Below are 14,539 nucleotides of genomic sequence, written 5' to 3'. Positions count from 1 at the left end.
GTTGGGCAATACTTCAGGTAATGGAGTTAAAAAATCCATATTTGTTACAGCCATAAATGTATCTAATTCTATTGCATGGTAGTAAGAAATGAAAGAATGTAACGGATAAAGCAGTGGAACTGAATTTTATGAAGCGCGTTTTTACCATGTTTCACACATCCTTATGAGTCCACTTTTCCCATCCTCTGGGTTGAATGGGACTCCTCGCGGTGGGGTAAGTGGCCTACCGAAGTTGTCTAACCCGCCCCTCCCCGCCGAAGTTGCGCCTCCCATTCAGCGACTTTCCGCCGTGTGTAATTATGTGTTGATGCCGTCTATCCCATCTTCTGTCTGCTGAAGCAAATTCAAACCAACTTTTTATTTCTAGAGGCACTTTTAAAATGGCTTACACGACCGCAGGCGGGACCAAGAAGAAGGTCTGCTACTACTACGACGGTATGGGACATCCTGAGCGTGTGAATGGGCAGCCCAAACTGAGCCATCTGGCAGGCTAACGCTAGCCAGCTAGTCAGTGTAGCTGCTGGTGAATGTATACTGTTTAACACTAGCAAGCTAACGAGTAGGCGCTAATGACCATCGTTTGAAAGGTATCCGCGGTGCAAAGAGAGTATTCGTGTGTTTACTATTATGAGTAAAAGTAAAAAAAAATCACCTTACTTCAACCGAGTCAGAGAAAAGAGGAGGGCTTCGGTTAAATTAATGTTGAGAATTTGCGACACAAGCACTCATTGTCACGATTGTATAACTTATAGTTGCAGACGTAGATCGGGCTTTGTGCACCGCGTTACCTCTGTTAAATCAAAAATGATTAGGAACTGATGAGTCGTCGTCAGAGTTACATTCGTAAAAATAATGAAGCAAAATGTGCCACTGTTACACAATTAAGTGCTCAGGCCTTATTGGAGCGTATCACCGTGTTGTCTAACATCACTCTCTCTCATAAGAGAAACCCCTTATTTGTATTCCTCATGTACAAGGAACATAGTTACAGTATCTTGTCAGAATTTTGAAGAGACTTGCAGTAAAAACTAACTTTGTTCACATATAGCCCTGCATTCAGTTTACATGTACTAGAACTAGAACCGTGCATTCAGTTTTCATCTGAATATTTAACAGTCAAATGCTGTGTTATTGTTGTTTTTACGTTGCTTTTTATTTCTCACTAAACACAACAACCCAGTATTTTTTTTTTCTCTTTTCTACTTTGCGTGCTATTTCTCTGTTCAACCTGAAGTTGCATTTGTTCTTGCGCCCATGTCCTGGGAAGGTGGCTACAGCCCCATGAACTTTATACCTTTTAATAATATTGGCAACTGAGATCAGCAGTACATTCATAGTCTGAAGGAGGTGTAGTGAGCTATTGTAGGATAACTGCATGTGCAGGTAAAATTGAAGTAAACATCACTGTTTGACCTGCACAATCTTGTGATCTACTTCTTGGTGGTAAGCATCCATAGTTTTTCAGTTACATTAAAAATGCTTGAATTATACGTATGGTATTACACCGTGAATGATGTTGCTGTTGTTCCCCGCTGTTGTTGTGTTAAGAAAAACTCGGTTTTCCCTTTGCTTTTCTGTTATTTGCTGTTCTAGCATTATGTTTGTGTCATGCTAGTTGCTAACTTAGCAGCCACAGAATACCTCAAAGATGTAAAACAGTTAATACCTTAACATATGGGGGTTTCATTTGGTCTTTTTGTTTGTGGTCAGGATTAGAGCAGGAACAGCCAAGAATTAAGAAGGGGGGGAGAAACACAGTACACAATTGGCAGGTTGTCAATTTTGATGAAAAGTACAAAATGTGCTGTTTTTATAGAATGTGTAAATAAGTGTAAAATCTCTTTTGTTGCTCAGACAGAACCTGAAAAGCATCCATTTTTATTTTCATTCGCAGCTTAAATTAATAATTATTATCGGATGGAAATGTGTTTATCTTGTTCCTTTTGTCTTTGCAGGTGACATAGGAAATTATTACTATGGACAGGGGCACCCCATGAAACCACATCGTATCCGGATGACCCACAACTTACTTCTGAACTATGGACTGTACAGGAAGATGGAGGTCTATGTATGTTTTCCAAGCATGTGACACTAAGCATACCATAGGTTCTGGCCTTCCTTGTTGTAGTTTCCAACCAGCTTGGAATGTCTTGTGTTTCAGAGGCCACACAAAGCCACTGCAGACGAGATGACAAAATATCACAGTGATGACTACATCAAGTTCCTCCGATCCATACGACCAGACAACATGTCAGAGTTCAGCAAACAGATGCAGAGGTGTAAGTCATTGTGTCCTCTTTGGGACATTACAGAATTTTGTGTACTATTCCAAGTACGAAATACAAGGAGCTCCTCTGCCCTTCTGTTTCCATTCATACTGCTCAAACAAAATTTTGAACACCTTCCTATTTTTTGGTTTCCTATTTATTTATGTATTTATTTACTCTGCAGTCAATGTTGGGGAGGACTGTCCAGTATTCGATGGCTTGTTTGAGTTCTGCCAACTGTCTGCTGGTGGTTCGGCTGGTAAGTCGTGCTAATGATGAATCAGATGTTGCTAAGCGGTCATATAAAAGGTCTTGATAAGTCAGTTGAGTCAAGCAATCTGAATATTTATGTTAAAGATATACTGTGACACAGTTTTATTCATTCTGTTGCAACTCTGGAGGTGATAAATAGTCTGTAGTAGGGTTGTCAAAAAATAGATACTCAGATCCTAACTGACACTAAAACTGACGATTGGATTAGTTACTCATTTATAGCAGTATCAGTACCCACAGTACTGTCTTTGCATCTGCTAGTTGACACACTACTTCCCATAGAACCACAGCAGACAAGCAGGAACATGCACCACGTGATGACATTCACAACACTCACAATATTTTGTGTGGAACATCAGGAAGTCATTGAGCTCCTGTTTCAGCAACATTAGACCTATCTGTAACATTAATAGACACTGCCAATTTAACAGAATAACACAATTATTTGTATCTAAAAAGTCTTGTGGTTCTCAGTCATTTCTACATTGTCTTTGGAAGGATAATATTCCTAAAGACATGACTGTCTTTGGAATAAGAGGTCAGGATTGAATTCCCTACAAAAATGAATCCTTATCTTGTGTACCTTTGTGAACCACCTTTGTAATCCTGAGGATTTGGTGGGACTCCTGAAGTTCTCTCACTAAACCCCAAATCCTGCTTTGTGGTATAAGTTACAAGCACTGTGTTTGTTGACAAGTCATCAACCAGAGTAGAATGAAACATGATCTGTATAGTTAGCACCAACCATCTTTATAAATAGTCCTCTATAAAAGAACAGACAGAAAGCTGTAATTGCTCATGTAGGACCTCATTACTGTCAGTCAAATCCTTGAGAAACAAAGTCAGTGCAGTGGTCATTAGACTGAGGCAGCAAATTCTTTTTATTGTCACCTGTTCCCGGAGAGCACAGTTACAGGAACAAGTTCTTGGCTTTCAGTTGTCCAGCTGTTTCAGTGCCAGCCTTGATTAAACATTTTTCCGGTTATGACAACAAAGTTAGACTAAGTGACTTATTGATTAACTCATCAGATATATATCAGTTTCTTTACAAACTGCATAATCAAACATGTTTCCTGTTGTGTACAGCTGGCTCAGTGAAGCTGAACCGACAGCAGACAGACATTGCAGTGAATTGGGCAGGAGGACTCCACCATGCAAAGAAATCGGAGGCCTCAGGGTTCTGTTACGTCAATGACATTGTGCTGGCCATCCTGGAGCTGCTCAAGTGAGAATATTTCCCGCTTTGTTTCCCATCTACATATAAAAATTCATTAAATGAAAGCAGGTGAAAGACCCATTTCTCACAGCATTGTTTCTATGCAGTGTTTGTACTCATCCGAGCTCTGTCTGTGGCCCTTTTTACCAGGTACCACCAGAGGGTGCTGTACATCGACATAGACATCCACCATGGAGATGGAGTGGAGGAGGCCTTCTACACAACAGACAGAGTTATGACTGTGTCCTTCCATAAATATGGGGAGTACTTCCCTGGAACTGGTGACCTTCGGGTGAGCCTTACACTCTTCCTTCAGCTGGTTACTAAGAAGTCATAATTTCTTAATTGAAAACAGCAAAATCTGTATGATGATATCATAGGATAGTTTTGCATTTGTGTGAGTATTTATTTTTTGTTTTTGTTCATGGAAAGATATAAGGGCTTTGTTAATTTGGTGCAGCTAACACATGCATTTGCACACTGCTGAGGAGTCTATACTTGGAGATTATTCAGTATGCACTTTTTTGTCTTTTTTACCTTTAGGATATTGGAGCTGGAAAAGGCAAATATTACGCTGTCAACTTCCCACTGCGGGATGGCATAGATGACGAGTCATATGAGCAAATCTTCAAGCCTGTGAGTTCCACAAATGCTTGTTTTGCACTGCAAATATAACTGACCCTTTAAAAGTCACAGCACTTCGTTTTTTCGCTCTTCCCAAATGAACTGATCCAGAAGGAAATGATTAAATAGTAATATATATATAATTTAGGGATGTCCGCAACTAGTTGCCCAGCTGACTACTCGTCGCTGTCGTCACTAGTCAGTACCAGACTTGCTAGTCTAATTGTTATACTTGTTAAAATTTTAATTGATGCCCAATGCTGCCATCTGCCACCAGGTGGCAGCATTGGGCAATCTGCTGTTGCGTTTCCCAACAGCAGATTGTTGTTGGGAAACGCCATGAATCTATCAATCTAGACCAGTGTTAGGCAAGGTCCAGGCCTCAAGTGCCGGTGTCCTACAGGTTTTAGATATCACCCTGGATCACACCTGAATCACACTACCAGGCCTCTAGAGAACTTCAAGACATTTTGAGGAGGTATTTTAGCCATTTAAATCAGCTGTGTTGGATCAAGGACACAACCAAAACCTGCAGTACACCGGCCTTTGAGGCCTGGAGTTGCCTAGCCCTGATCTAGGCTAACGTTATTAGAATGAGATCGCGGATACAACTGGAGGAAATTAGCTTTCTCTGACAGGATGCAATAGGGTGATGAGTTAGATCATTTGGGACAACTTCAGAGTAGAGTCAACGCTCCTCCATATTGAAAGGAGATGGCTAAGGTTGTCGCCTCCAGGGTAAGGTGTTCCAACTGGGCGTTTATCTGGGACATGCTTGAGATATTACATCTGGGAATGGCTAAACGTTTCCTGGATACGCTGGTGGAGGTGGTGAGAGGGAGGTCTGGGCTTCCCTGCTGCTTCCCCCACGACCCAACTTTAGATTGTCTTAGTTTTGTTTCCTAGTTTTAGACTAGTCGGGCAGTCTAAGTTTTTTTTCCCACGACTAGTCGACTAGGAAATTGATCACCAGGAACATCTCTAATATAATTAATAAATAAATATATTGCTGGGGGGAAAAAAACAACAGATAAAATATTGTATTTTCAAAGGCAAACCAATAGAGAATTACCATGTTGTCTTTTAGCTCACTGTTCTGATTTTAATTGTAGGGTTAGGGTTAGCTACAGCAGGCAATTCAAATCTAAAGTACTGTAGTCACATAGGAGACAGACAGCTACTCTTGTTTTTTTTTATTGATGCTTGCAGCTGGCACTCGGTAACATTTATAGGTGTAAGTATTTTCTATTCTTCTTTTCAGATGCACAATTTGTGTATCTAGTGTGAATCTATTGAAACAGTGTGCCAGCAGAAGCATTACAGTGCAATAGTAGTGACATGTTTTTATCCTGTGACACAGCGTAAGTCAAATATTAGCATAAAATTAGCTTAGGCAGTGTTTTCACAAGCATGTTGTTGCAAAATTCTGTGCTTTATCGGAAGATGTTGAAGCAGCCCCCTTCTTAGATACAAAATTTGTGTTGCTTGGCTCTTGCTCTTAGACGCACACGGGCTTGTGTCAGAATCAGAATCAGAATCAGAATGGGTTTATTGCCAGATGTTGAGGTTTACAACATTAGGAAATTGCTGCGGTGCTTCAGTGCAGACAATAAGAATTAAAGTGCTATGTAGAAAGAAAGATATGTGCATGAGATATACATGAGATATATACATGAGAATAAGAATTATGAGTGCTACGTAGAAAGATATATACATGAGTGCAGGTGGTGATCAGTGCCAAACATGAAATGATGCAGTGACACAGCGTAGGGTCATGTGTTAGTGGCGGGGACAAACATGTGGTTATTGTTCATGTGTCCAACAGCAGAGGGGAAGAAACTGTTCTTGTGGCGAGAGGTTCTGGTGCGAATGGACCGGAGCCTCCTGCCTGAGGGGAGCAGGTCAAACAGACTGTGTCCAGGGTGAGAAGGGTCAGCTGAGATCCGGGCTGCACGCCGCAGTGTCCTGGAGGTGTACAGGTCCTGCAGAGATGGGAGTCTGCAGCCAATCACCTTCTCAGCAGAGCGCACAACACGCTGCAGTCTCTGTTTGTCCCTGATAGTGGCTCCAGCGTACCACACGGTGATGGAGGAGGTGAGGATGGACTCGATGATTGCAGTGTAGAATTGCATCATCGTCCGTGTTGGCAGGTTGAATTTCTTCAGCTGTCTCAGGAAGTACATCCTCTGCTGGGCTTTCTTGATGACGGAGGTGATGGTGGGCTCCCACTTCAGGTCCTGGGTGATGGTGGTACCCAGGAAGCGGAATGAGTCCACAGAGGTGATGGGGGTGTCAGTCAGGATGATGGGGGGGAGTGGGGCTGTGTGCTTCCTGAAGTCCACAATAATCTCCACTGTCTTCTGGGCATTCAGCACCAGGTTGTTGTGGCTGCACCAAGACACCAGACGTTCAACCTCCCTCCTGTAGGCAGACTCGTCCCCGTCCGAGATGAGCCCAATGACGGTGGTGTCATCTGCGAACTTGATTAGCTTGACAGACTGGTGGGTGGAGGTGCAGCAGTTGGTGTACAGGGAGAAGAGCAGAGGAGAAAGAACACAGCCCTGAGGGGAGCCGGTGCTGATGGTCCGGGAGTCCGAGACATTCTTTCCCAGCCTCACGTGCTGCTTCCTGTCCGTCAGGAAGTCAGTGATCCACCGGCAGATGGGATCAGGCACATTCATCTGGGAAAGCTTGCCTCGGAGATGGTCTGGAAGGATGGTGTTGAAGGCAGAGCTGAAGTCCACAAACAGGATCCTGGCGTAGGTTCCTGGGGAGTCCAGATGCTGCAGGATGAAGTGTAGGGCCATGTTGATGGCGTCGTCTACCGACCTGTTGGCTCTATATGCAAACTGCAGGGGGTCCAGGAGGGGGGCCGTGAGGGTCTTGAGATGGGAGAGAACTAGGCGCTCAAATGACTTCATGACCACAGATGTCAGAGCCACGGGTCTGTAGTCATTTAGTCCAGTGATCCTAGGTTTCTTGGGGACAGGGATTATGGTAGAGGACTTGAAGCAGGCAGGCACATGACATGCCTGCAGTGAGGAGTTGAAGATGCCAGAAAACACTGGGGCCAGCTCGTTTGCACAGTGTCTGAGGGTGGCAGGAGACACACCGTCTGGGCCGGGAGCTTTCCGAGCATTCAGACTCCTAAACTGCTTCCTCACATCTGCTTCATGAATATGAAGAGTTGTGGTCGGAGGAGGTGGTGTGAAATCCTCTTTTGTGTGGGGTGAGGGGGCGGGTGTTGCAGGTGAAGAGTTTGAAGGTGGTGATGGCTCTATGGAGGGGGGAGAGGTGGGGGAATGAGTGTCCAAAGTGCCTCTATTGTTGGGGTCGTTGGAGGTGTGAAGGCTGCCTGATGGCTCGTCAAAACGGCAGTAAAAGTCGTTAAGGGTGTTGGCTAAGAGCAAGTCATCAGTGGAGTGGGGGGTTTTAGGCTTGTAGTTTGTAATATTCCTAAAACCTTTCCACACAGAGGCCGAGTCATTCTCTGAGATCTGCTGCTGCATCTTCTCAGAGTGCTGATGTTTGGCAATGTCCACTTCTTTAGTGAACCTGTACTTGGCCTCTCTGTAGCAGTCCCTGTCTCCGCTTCTGAACGCCTTACTCTTTTCCAGCCACAGCTTTTTGAGTTTAGGAGTAAACCAGGGTTTGTCATTGTTATAACTCACCCTGGTGCGTGATGGCACAATGCTGTCCTCACAGAAGTGGATATAGGAGGTGACAGTGTCCGTAAACTCGTCCAAGCTGTTAGAAGCAGCCTTCATTGTGTCCCAGTCTGTAGACTCCAAACACGTGCGAAGCTCCTCCACAGCCTCGTTGCTCCACAGTTTTTTAGTCCTCACGACAGGTTTGGAGAGCTTCAGCCTCTGTCTGTACGCGGGGATTAGGTGGATCATGACGTGGTCAGAAAGTCCGAGTGAAGCGCGGGGCACCGCGCGATAGGCCCCGCTGATCGTACTGTAACAGTGGTCTAATGTTCTCTCTTCTCTGGTCGGGCATTTAATATGCTGCTTATATTTTGGAAGCTCATGGCTCAGATTGGCTTTGTTAAAGTCCCCAAGAGCAATGATGAGAGAGTCCGGGAATGTCCGCTCCGTGTGCAGTATCTGCTCCGCGAGTGCGCACTGAGCTGCCTGCGCATCTGCGTCTGGCGGGATGTAAACAGCGGCCAGGATGAATGAAGCAAACTCCCGCGGAGAATAAAACGGTTTGCAGTGAATAAAAAGATATTCCAGAGAGGAAGAGCAGTGCTGAGCAATCACTGTTACATCTGTGCACCAGCCACTATTGATGTAGAAGCAGACACCTCCACCTTTGGTTTTACCGGAGAGAGCGGCCTGCCGGTCCGCGCGCAGCAGATGAAAGCCCTCCAGCTTGAGCGCGCAGTCCGGGATGTCCTCACTGAGCCACGACTCCGTAAAACATAAGACACAGGAGGAGGCAAAGTCTTTGTTCATGCTTCTCATCAGGGCCAGTTCGTCTATCTTATTCCAGAGTGAGCGTACATTAGAAAGGAAGATCCCAGGAAGGGCCGTTCTCAGTCCGCGTTTCCTCAAACGCACGAGTACGCCGGCTCGCTTACCTCTCTTTCGACGTCTCACTTTCCTGATCAGAGTCAGCAGTAAATCTGCCGCAGATGCGACAAATATTGGAAATAAATCCACAGGCGTTGTAGTCCTGCAGTTAAGGAGCTCTTCTCTGGTGTAAGGATATCCAGAGGAGTGCCCAGACACAGAAGAAATGCACAAAAACAAGACAAAAGTAACGCACTGAAGCACCAGGGCATCCATACGCGGCGCCATCTTGGTGTCGTCATTATGTTTAACAGAAATTATAGTGCTTCCTTACGTCTAAAGAATTAGAGATAAATATAAAGGTGTTGACAAGGAGTCACAGATTTTTCTGCTTTGATTGTGTAGGTGATGGCTAAGGTGATGGAGATGTACCAGCCCAGTGCTGTGGTTCTTCAGTGTGGTGCAGACTCTCTCTCAGGAGACCGCCTCGGCTGCTTTAACCTCACCATCCGAGGTAAACATACACAGTACAGTAATGCTGAATGGTGTAATAAAGTGATGTCACAAACCATACTGAATGTCTTGCATTTTGTGTGTTTTTCCTGGGTTTTTTAATCCTAAAAGGGCATGCCAAATGTGTGGAATACATCAAGTCCTTCAACCTGCCACTGCTCATGCTGGGTGGAGGAGGATACACCATTCGAAATGTGGCCCGATGCTGGACCTATGAGACAGCTGTGGCTCTGGACACTGACATCCCTGACGGTTAGTCACTTTTTCCATGTCAGTGAATGACTGTAGTTAAAATTGTCTTGGATTTCTTTGCTTTCTTTGTTATACAAGAAAGAAGAAAAAAGCTAAGTGGCAATCTGGTTTACCGAACCGGCACTTAATAGGTGTCCTACATTAATAAAAAGAGCGATTCGTTTAACTCGCCACATCATTGAGGTGACCAGGGTTGTTCTTTGTCACTGACTCTTTTCATAGCTTCAATGAACACAATTTCTAGGTGCAGCCCAGAGTTAGAGGTGGTCTCAGAATAACCTCTCTGCTTTTTGCAGACGATGTGGTTTTGTTCATTTCATCAAGCTATGACCTCCAGCTTGCACTTGGGTGGTTTCCAACTGAGTTTGAAGTTAGTTGAGATGAGAACGAGCACCTCGAAGTCTGACTCCATGTTTCTCAGGCGGAATTGAATTGAAAATTGAACTGATGGTTGGACAGATCCAAGATGGTTAACACACACATACAGTCCATATGGTTAACTTAAATTTGGGTGCTATTTATTTAGGGCAGCAGTGCTTTATAGCCTTGTTGAGTAGTTGTGCACACCACTTAACTGATATATTATCTAATTATTACTTAAAGTAGAGCCTGCTGAGGCTGAAATAATCTGGGTGTATAAAGACCTCTATAGCCTTCTCTTGATCTCTGTGTGAAGTTAGAGACCCCAGACTACATTAGCAGTTACTAGCTTCTTAAGAATTGGTGCCAGAGGAGTGTACTATGCTTGCCATAGACAAGCTTGACTCAACAAAGCCTAAAAAACAAAATAAATATCACTGCAGGACCATATGTATATTCTTTTTAAATTTTGCAGGTATAGATCAAATAAGTGGAGCATGTCAAACAGTGATGCTGGTCATTTAAAGTTTAATGTGTGTGTCTGTAGCCTGCAGTGTGAGGCTTGTTGGAGGTGATGGAGTTTTTAGTTAACTTCACCTTAGGGAAGGGCCAACCTGCTTCCTGCCTTTGCTCACAAGGAGCTGAGTCAGCAGACTGTCAGATTTCCACATAAAGAGGGGGGATGTAATTAGAGCGTGGAATGGGACAGCAGTTCTCTTAACGGGATTTCAACACATTAACTTACCTCCCTACACATTTCTCTTCATCTTGCCCTCACTCATGATCAGTGTAGGTTATAAAGTTTCAATAAATCTTAACAGGTGTGGTAGCACCCCTTTTTCTTTTAACGTGATTCCTCATTTGACAGATTTTCTCCAGCAGTTTTTTTTTTCTCATCTCAACGATGTTTCTGTTGTAGAACTGCCATACAATGACTACTTTGAGTACTTCGGGCCTGACTTCAAGCTCCACATCAGCCCCTCCAACATGACCAACCAGAACTCACAGGAATATATGGACAAAATCAAGTATGTCAAATGTGAAACTATTTGTTTTCTTTCTAGAACTGCCAGAATTCCAAGCCTAGAACTGCTGGAGATTTGGAATAATTGTGGAAAAAGAATGTTATTGACAAGTTAAAAATACATTTTGGACAGTGTGGTATTAGTTTAATTAAAATACAGAAGGAATGAAAACAGATTGAACTTAGAAAGCTGACCTCACAGTTGGCTAACTAATAAATGAATTGTTGTATAAGTTAGATAGTCAATGTCCACAACTGGACCTGCAGCTTCTCCACTGTCCACGCTGCCCCACCTCAGTCCGTAGCCCTTCACCTCCTCTGCGCTGCTTCTCAGGCCTGAAACCCACCCTGAGAGCCATCCAGTTCGGTGGCTGTGCTCCAGATTTGACTCTTTATTTGCTCAGATTAGTTCTCCACCCTCTGGATTCTCTGCTCATTTCATTTCTCCTGCTTCTCCGTACAGCCAACAATCTGCCCAGTACTCCACACATTCAGACACGCTCTCCACACTCTGACGCCTCTGCCTGGCAAAACATCTATCACCGACCCATTCAGTTCTACAGTCATTATTCCCCTTATATATTAATCTGTCAGTCAACTCTAGTTAACTGTACTTATATCAGCCTTCATCTCAATTCAGCTTTTTCAGTTCTATTCTGTTCTATTTATCACTGAAACACAACAACATCGATTTGAAGTTCTTTAAGACCCACAATAACAGGCAGAAAACGTTGACTTGCTATGAGCAAGCAGCAGTGGAAAGGAAACAACCACCTTCACATTACAATGTCAAAATGTTGCTAGGCTAGAAAAGTGATGTACAACAATTGATTAATAAAGACATTGAAATGCAGATGATCAGTATGTGACTTTTCAGGCAGCGGCTGTTTGAGAACCTGCGGATGCTGCCTCATGCTCCAGGGGTTCAGATGCAAGCCATCCCAGGGGATGCTGTCCCAGACGACACAGTGGATGAGGACACAGAGGATCCTGACAAACGCTTGTCCAGTAAGACCTTCATTCGTTTTCACAAAGCATCGGCTTCTATGGCGTACGTTGCATTTTTGGTTATAGCTTCTTTGGCAAGCCTCTTTCTGCTGTCGTCTACAATTATTTTCTAAGACAAGATGGGGGAACAGGCACAAAACAGAGAAATAAGAAAAGCCTTCTGAGACACTAAGTGGCAAAAAGGTGGAAAATAAGACAGAGGGGGATGTTATCAGTGCAGTTCTGCAGTATCTTCATTTCTGCATTGTACCACATTAGCCTTACGGTCCCATTACTCTGGCTCTCAACTTATGAAATGATCAAAAAATGTTTTGAATCAAAGGGTGAAGAACAGTATTGAGTGGGAACACTAAAATTGGAAAATGCCTGCAGTGTTTACCCAGACATGTTTGTAATTTAGACCAGGGGTCGGCAACCCTGGGCACTTGTGCCACAGCTGGCATGCGAAGGGTTAACTGATGGCACGACACGCAGTGAATTAATCTGAGAAGGTGTATTAAAAATAAATGGCCGGGCCACCGGTGTACATCGCAAATTAGCTCGCATAGACACATTAGTTGTGCTGCTTCTTAATGACGGTATCTTAGCTAACAACCCCAACTACCAGATTCAACTTTTAATTGCCTAAAAATCACTTAGCCTACCGGTGAGAAGGACGTTGCTAGCTGGCAGTTTTTTCAAGCAATGTTGAAATTTCCACATTCCGACACTTCAAATGCTTCAGGAGCTCAGCGCAGCATCAGCAACACGGAAATACACATAAATATAATACTGCACTATGCCAACATCTGCAAACAAAAATAGTTCTATAAATTTGTTCTATATAGTGTGTAACTGTTGATATAGAGCGTTATTAAATTTATTCCTAATGCAATGGTTGATATGGCACAGTGACTTCTGGGGAAATTTTAGATGGCACTCATCATCAGAAAGGTTGCCAACCCATGGGAGAAAGGACCCCAGGTTTGGAAAAAAGGAGCAGCAGTACTGCATATGCATTATTATGCTGTGTTACAACTCACTCACTCAAACTCACCAGAGTTTGGTCTTTGATTGCAGTCCGTGCTACAGATAAGAGAATAGCCTGTGACGAAGAGTTCTCAGACTCTGAGGATGAAGGGGAGGGAGGCAGGAGGAACACAGCCAATCACAAGAAAGGAGCCAAAAGGCCCAGAGTGGACGAGGACAAACAGGAAGGAGAGGAGAAGAAAGCTGGTTGGTTACTTTGATGCTTACTCGATTGTTGTTATTAACAGTGTAACAATGTGTAACGCTGATTGTGATTAAAAGGTTTCTTTCTTCCCCATTTTTCACACCTTAGATATAAAAGAAGAAGAGAAGACAAAAGACAGCAGTGCTGAGAAGACTGACTCAAAGAGGTGAATGTTTGAATTCATTCACACACTGAGTGTTCTCGCTCCTTTTTAAATGCAGTTACTGCATGCTTTTTCAAACTGAGTATGAGGTTGTGTTGTGCATGACAAGCAGAGCTTTTATATGCACAAATCTGATTAGGGCACAATACTTCAAAGATGTGGAGAGACTGTGGGATTGTTGTCATTTTTCATGAAGTTATTTTACTGTGACATCAAAACACAAAAGATGCTTCAGAAACTCAAGTGAAAGTCATATTGGGCAAACCAAAGCGCCAGTGCAGTCAGCTGTTGCTCTGATCCGGAGCTGTACCTTGTTCAACCACTGGGCTACCACAGTATGTGCACACGTTAGTAGCCTGTTGTTCTAATGTTATATGTAGCCAGTACTTAACTCATCACTATAGCAACATTTCTGTTGTTTGAACTAATCGATTTTTCTTCCTCTGCAGTGTGAAAACTGAGCAGACCAGCAGTACCTAAAGTGTTCTTATCCAAAGATCTTAACTGGTGCTGTCGAGCCTCAAGGATCCTGCACTTCCCCAAAACACCATTAAGAAGCATTATATTTATTATGACTCTTTGTTTTCTACTTGTAAATTGTCTCTTTGTGTTGTGTGTCAGTGGTTATCCTGAATTCAGCCCTTGAATTTTCCAGATTTGGTGCTTATTAAACGATGTGAATCCAATGTGCTTAATCTTCTGAATCAGCTCTTTTGTCGTTAAACAAGAGTTTAAACCCTTACGTGAACCTGTAATGATTTTACAGCTGAATTTTGATATTTTGTGCTTGTTAATAAAAAAAATTTTATACTGTTGTCTTTGAGATTGTTGTTTCAGCTCATCATAGATTCATGTTCTGAACATGTTCAGCCACAAGAGGGCTTTCTAACCTGGGAAAAGGCATCACAGTACATGCAATTTATTTCCCAGACACAGGTGGAATGAAGGATTATTACTGGCATGCATATGTAATGCATAGCTTTCATACAGTGTTGCTGTGATGGAAGCCCACCTCAGGCAGTAACTAGGAGTAACTAGTGACCCAAACTTGTGAACTTGGTTATTTTCATTCAGCTTCTTCATTCATATAACAAGCTGAATGACAAGGA

The 14,539-nt window shown here is 43.4% G+C and overlaps 1 protein-coding gene across 1 annotated transcript; it reads left to right on the top strand.

Annotated features, from left to right (window-relative positions):
- Nucleotides 1–253: 253 nt before the first annotated feature.
- LOC308396509 (histone deacetylase 2) lies at nt 254–14,248 on the top strand. The gene is made up of 14 exons (XM_080881868.1): nt 254–435; nt 1,956–2,068; nt 2,162–2,279; nt 2,452–2,526; nt 3,627–3,765; nt 3,907–4,048; nt 4,300–4,392; nt 9,303–9,411; nt 9,522–9,662; nt 10,942–11,050; nt 11,924–12,054; nt 13,114–13,269; nt 13,376–13,433; nt 13,880–14,248. The coding sequence occupies exons 1-14, from the start codon at nt 381–383 to the stop codon at nt 13,908–13,910; spliced, it is 1,470 nt and encodes a 489-aa protein (XP_080737994.1). The 5' UTR covers nt 254–380; the 3' UTR covers nt 13,911–14,248.
- The last annotated feature ends 291 nt before the right edge of the window (nt 14,249–14,539 follow it).

The sequence above is a fragment of the Rhamphochromis sp. 'chilingali' genome, assembly GCF_963969265.1.
Source record: "Rhamphochromis sp. 'chilingali' genome assembly, chromosome: 5".
Lineage (NCBI taxonomy): Eukaryota > Metazoa > Chordata > Actinopteri > Cichliformes > Cichlidae > Rhamphochromis > Rhamphochromis sp. 'chilingali'.
The sequence above is the reverse complement of the archived record's forward strand: the minus strand, read 5'-3'. Positions and strand labels throughout refer to the sequence as shown.

Coding starts and splice junctions, on each gene's coding strand:
- LOC308396509 (XM_080881868.1), top strand. CDS start 381: ATGGCTTACACGACCGCAGGCGGGACCAAGAAGAAGGTCTGCTACTAC. Junction 4,049..4,299: donor CTGGAACTGGTGACCTTCGG/GTGAGCCTTACA, acceptor TTTTACCTTTAG/GATATTGGAGCTGGAAAAGG. Junction 9,663..10,941: donor GGACACTGACATCCCTGACG/GTTAGTCACTTT, acceptor TTTCTGTTGTAG/AACTGCCATACAATGACTAC.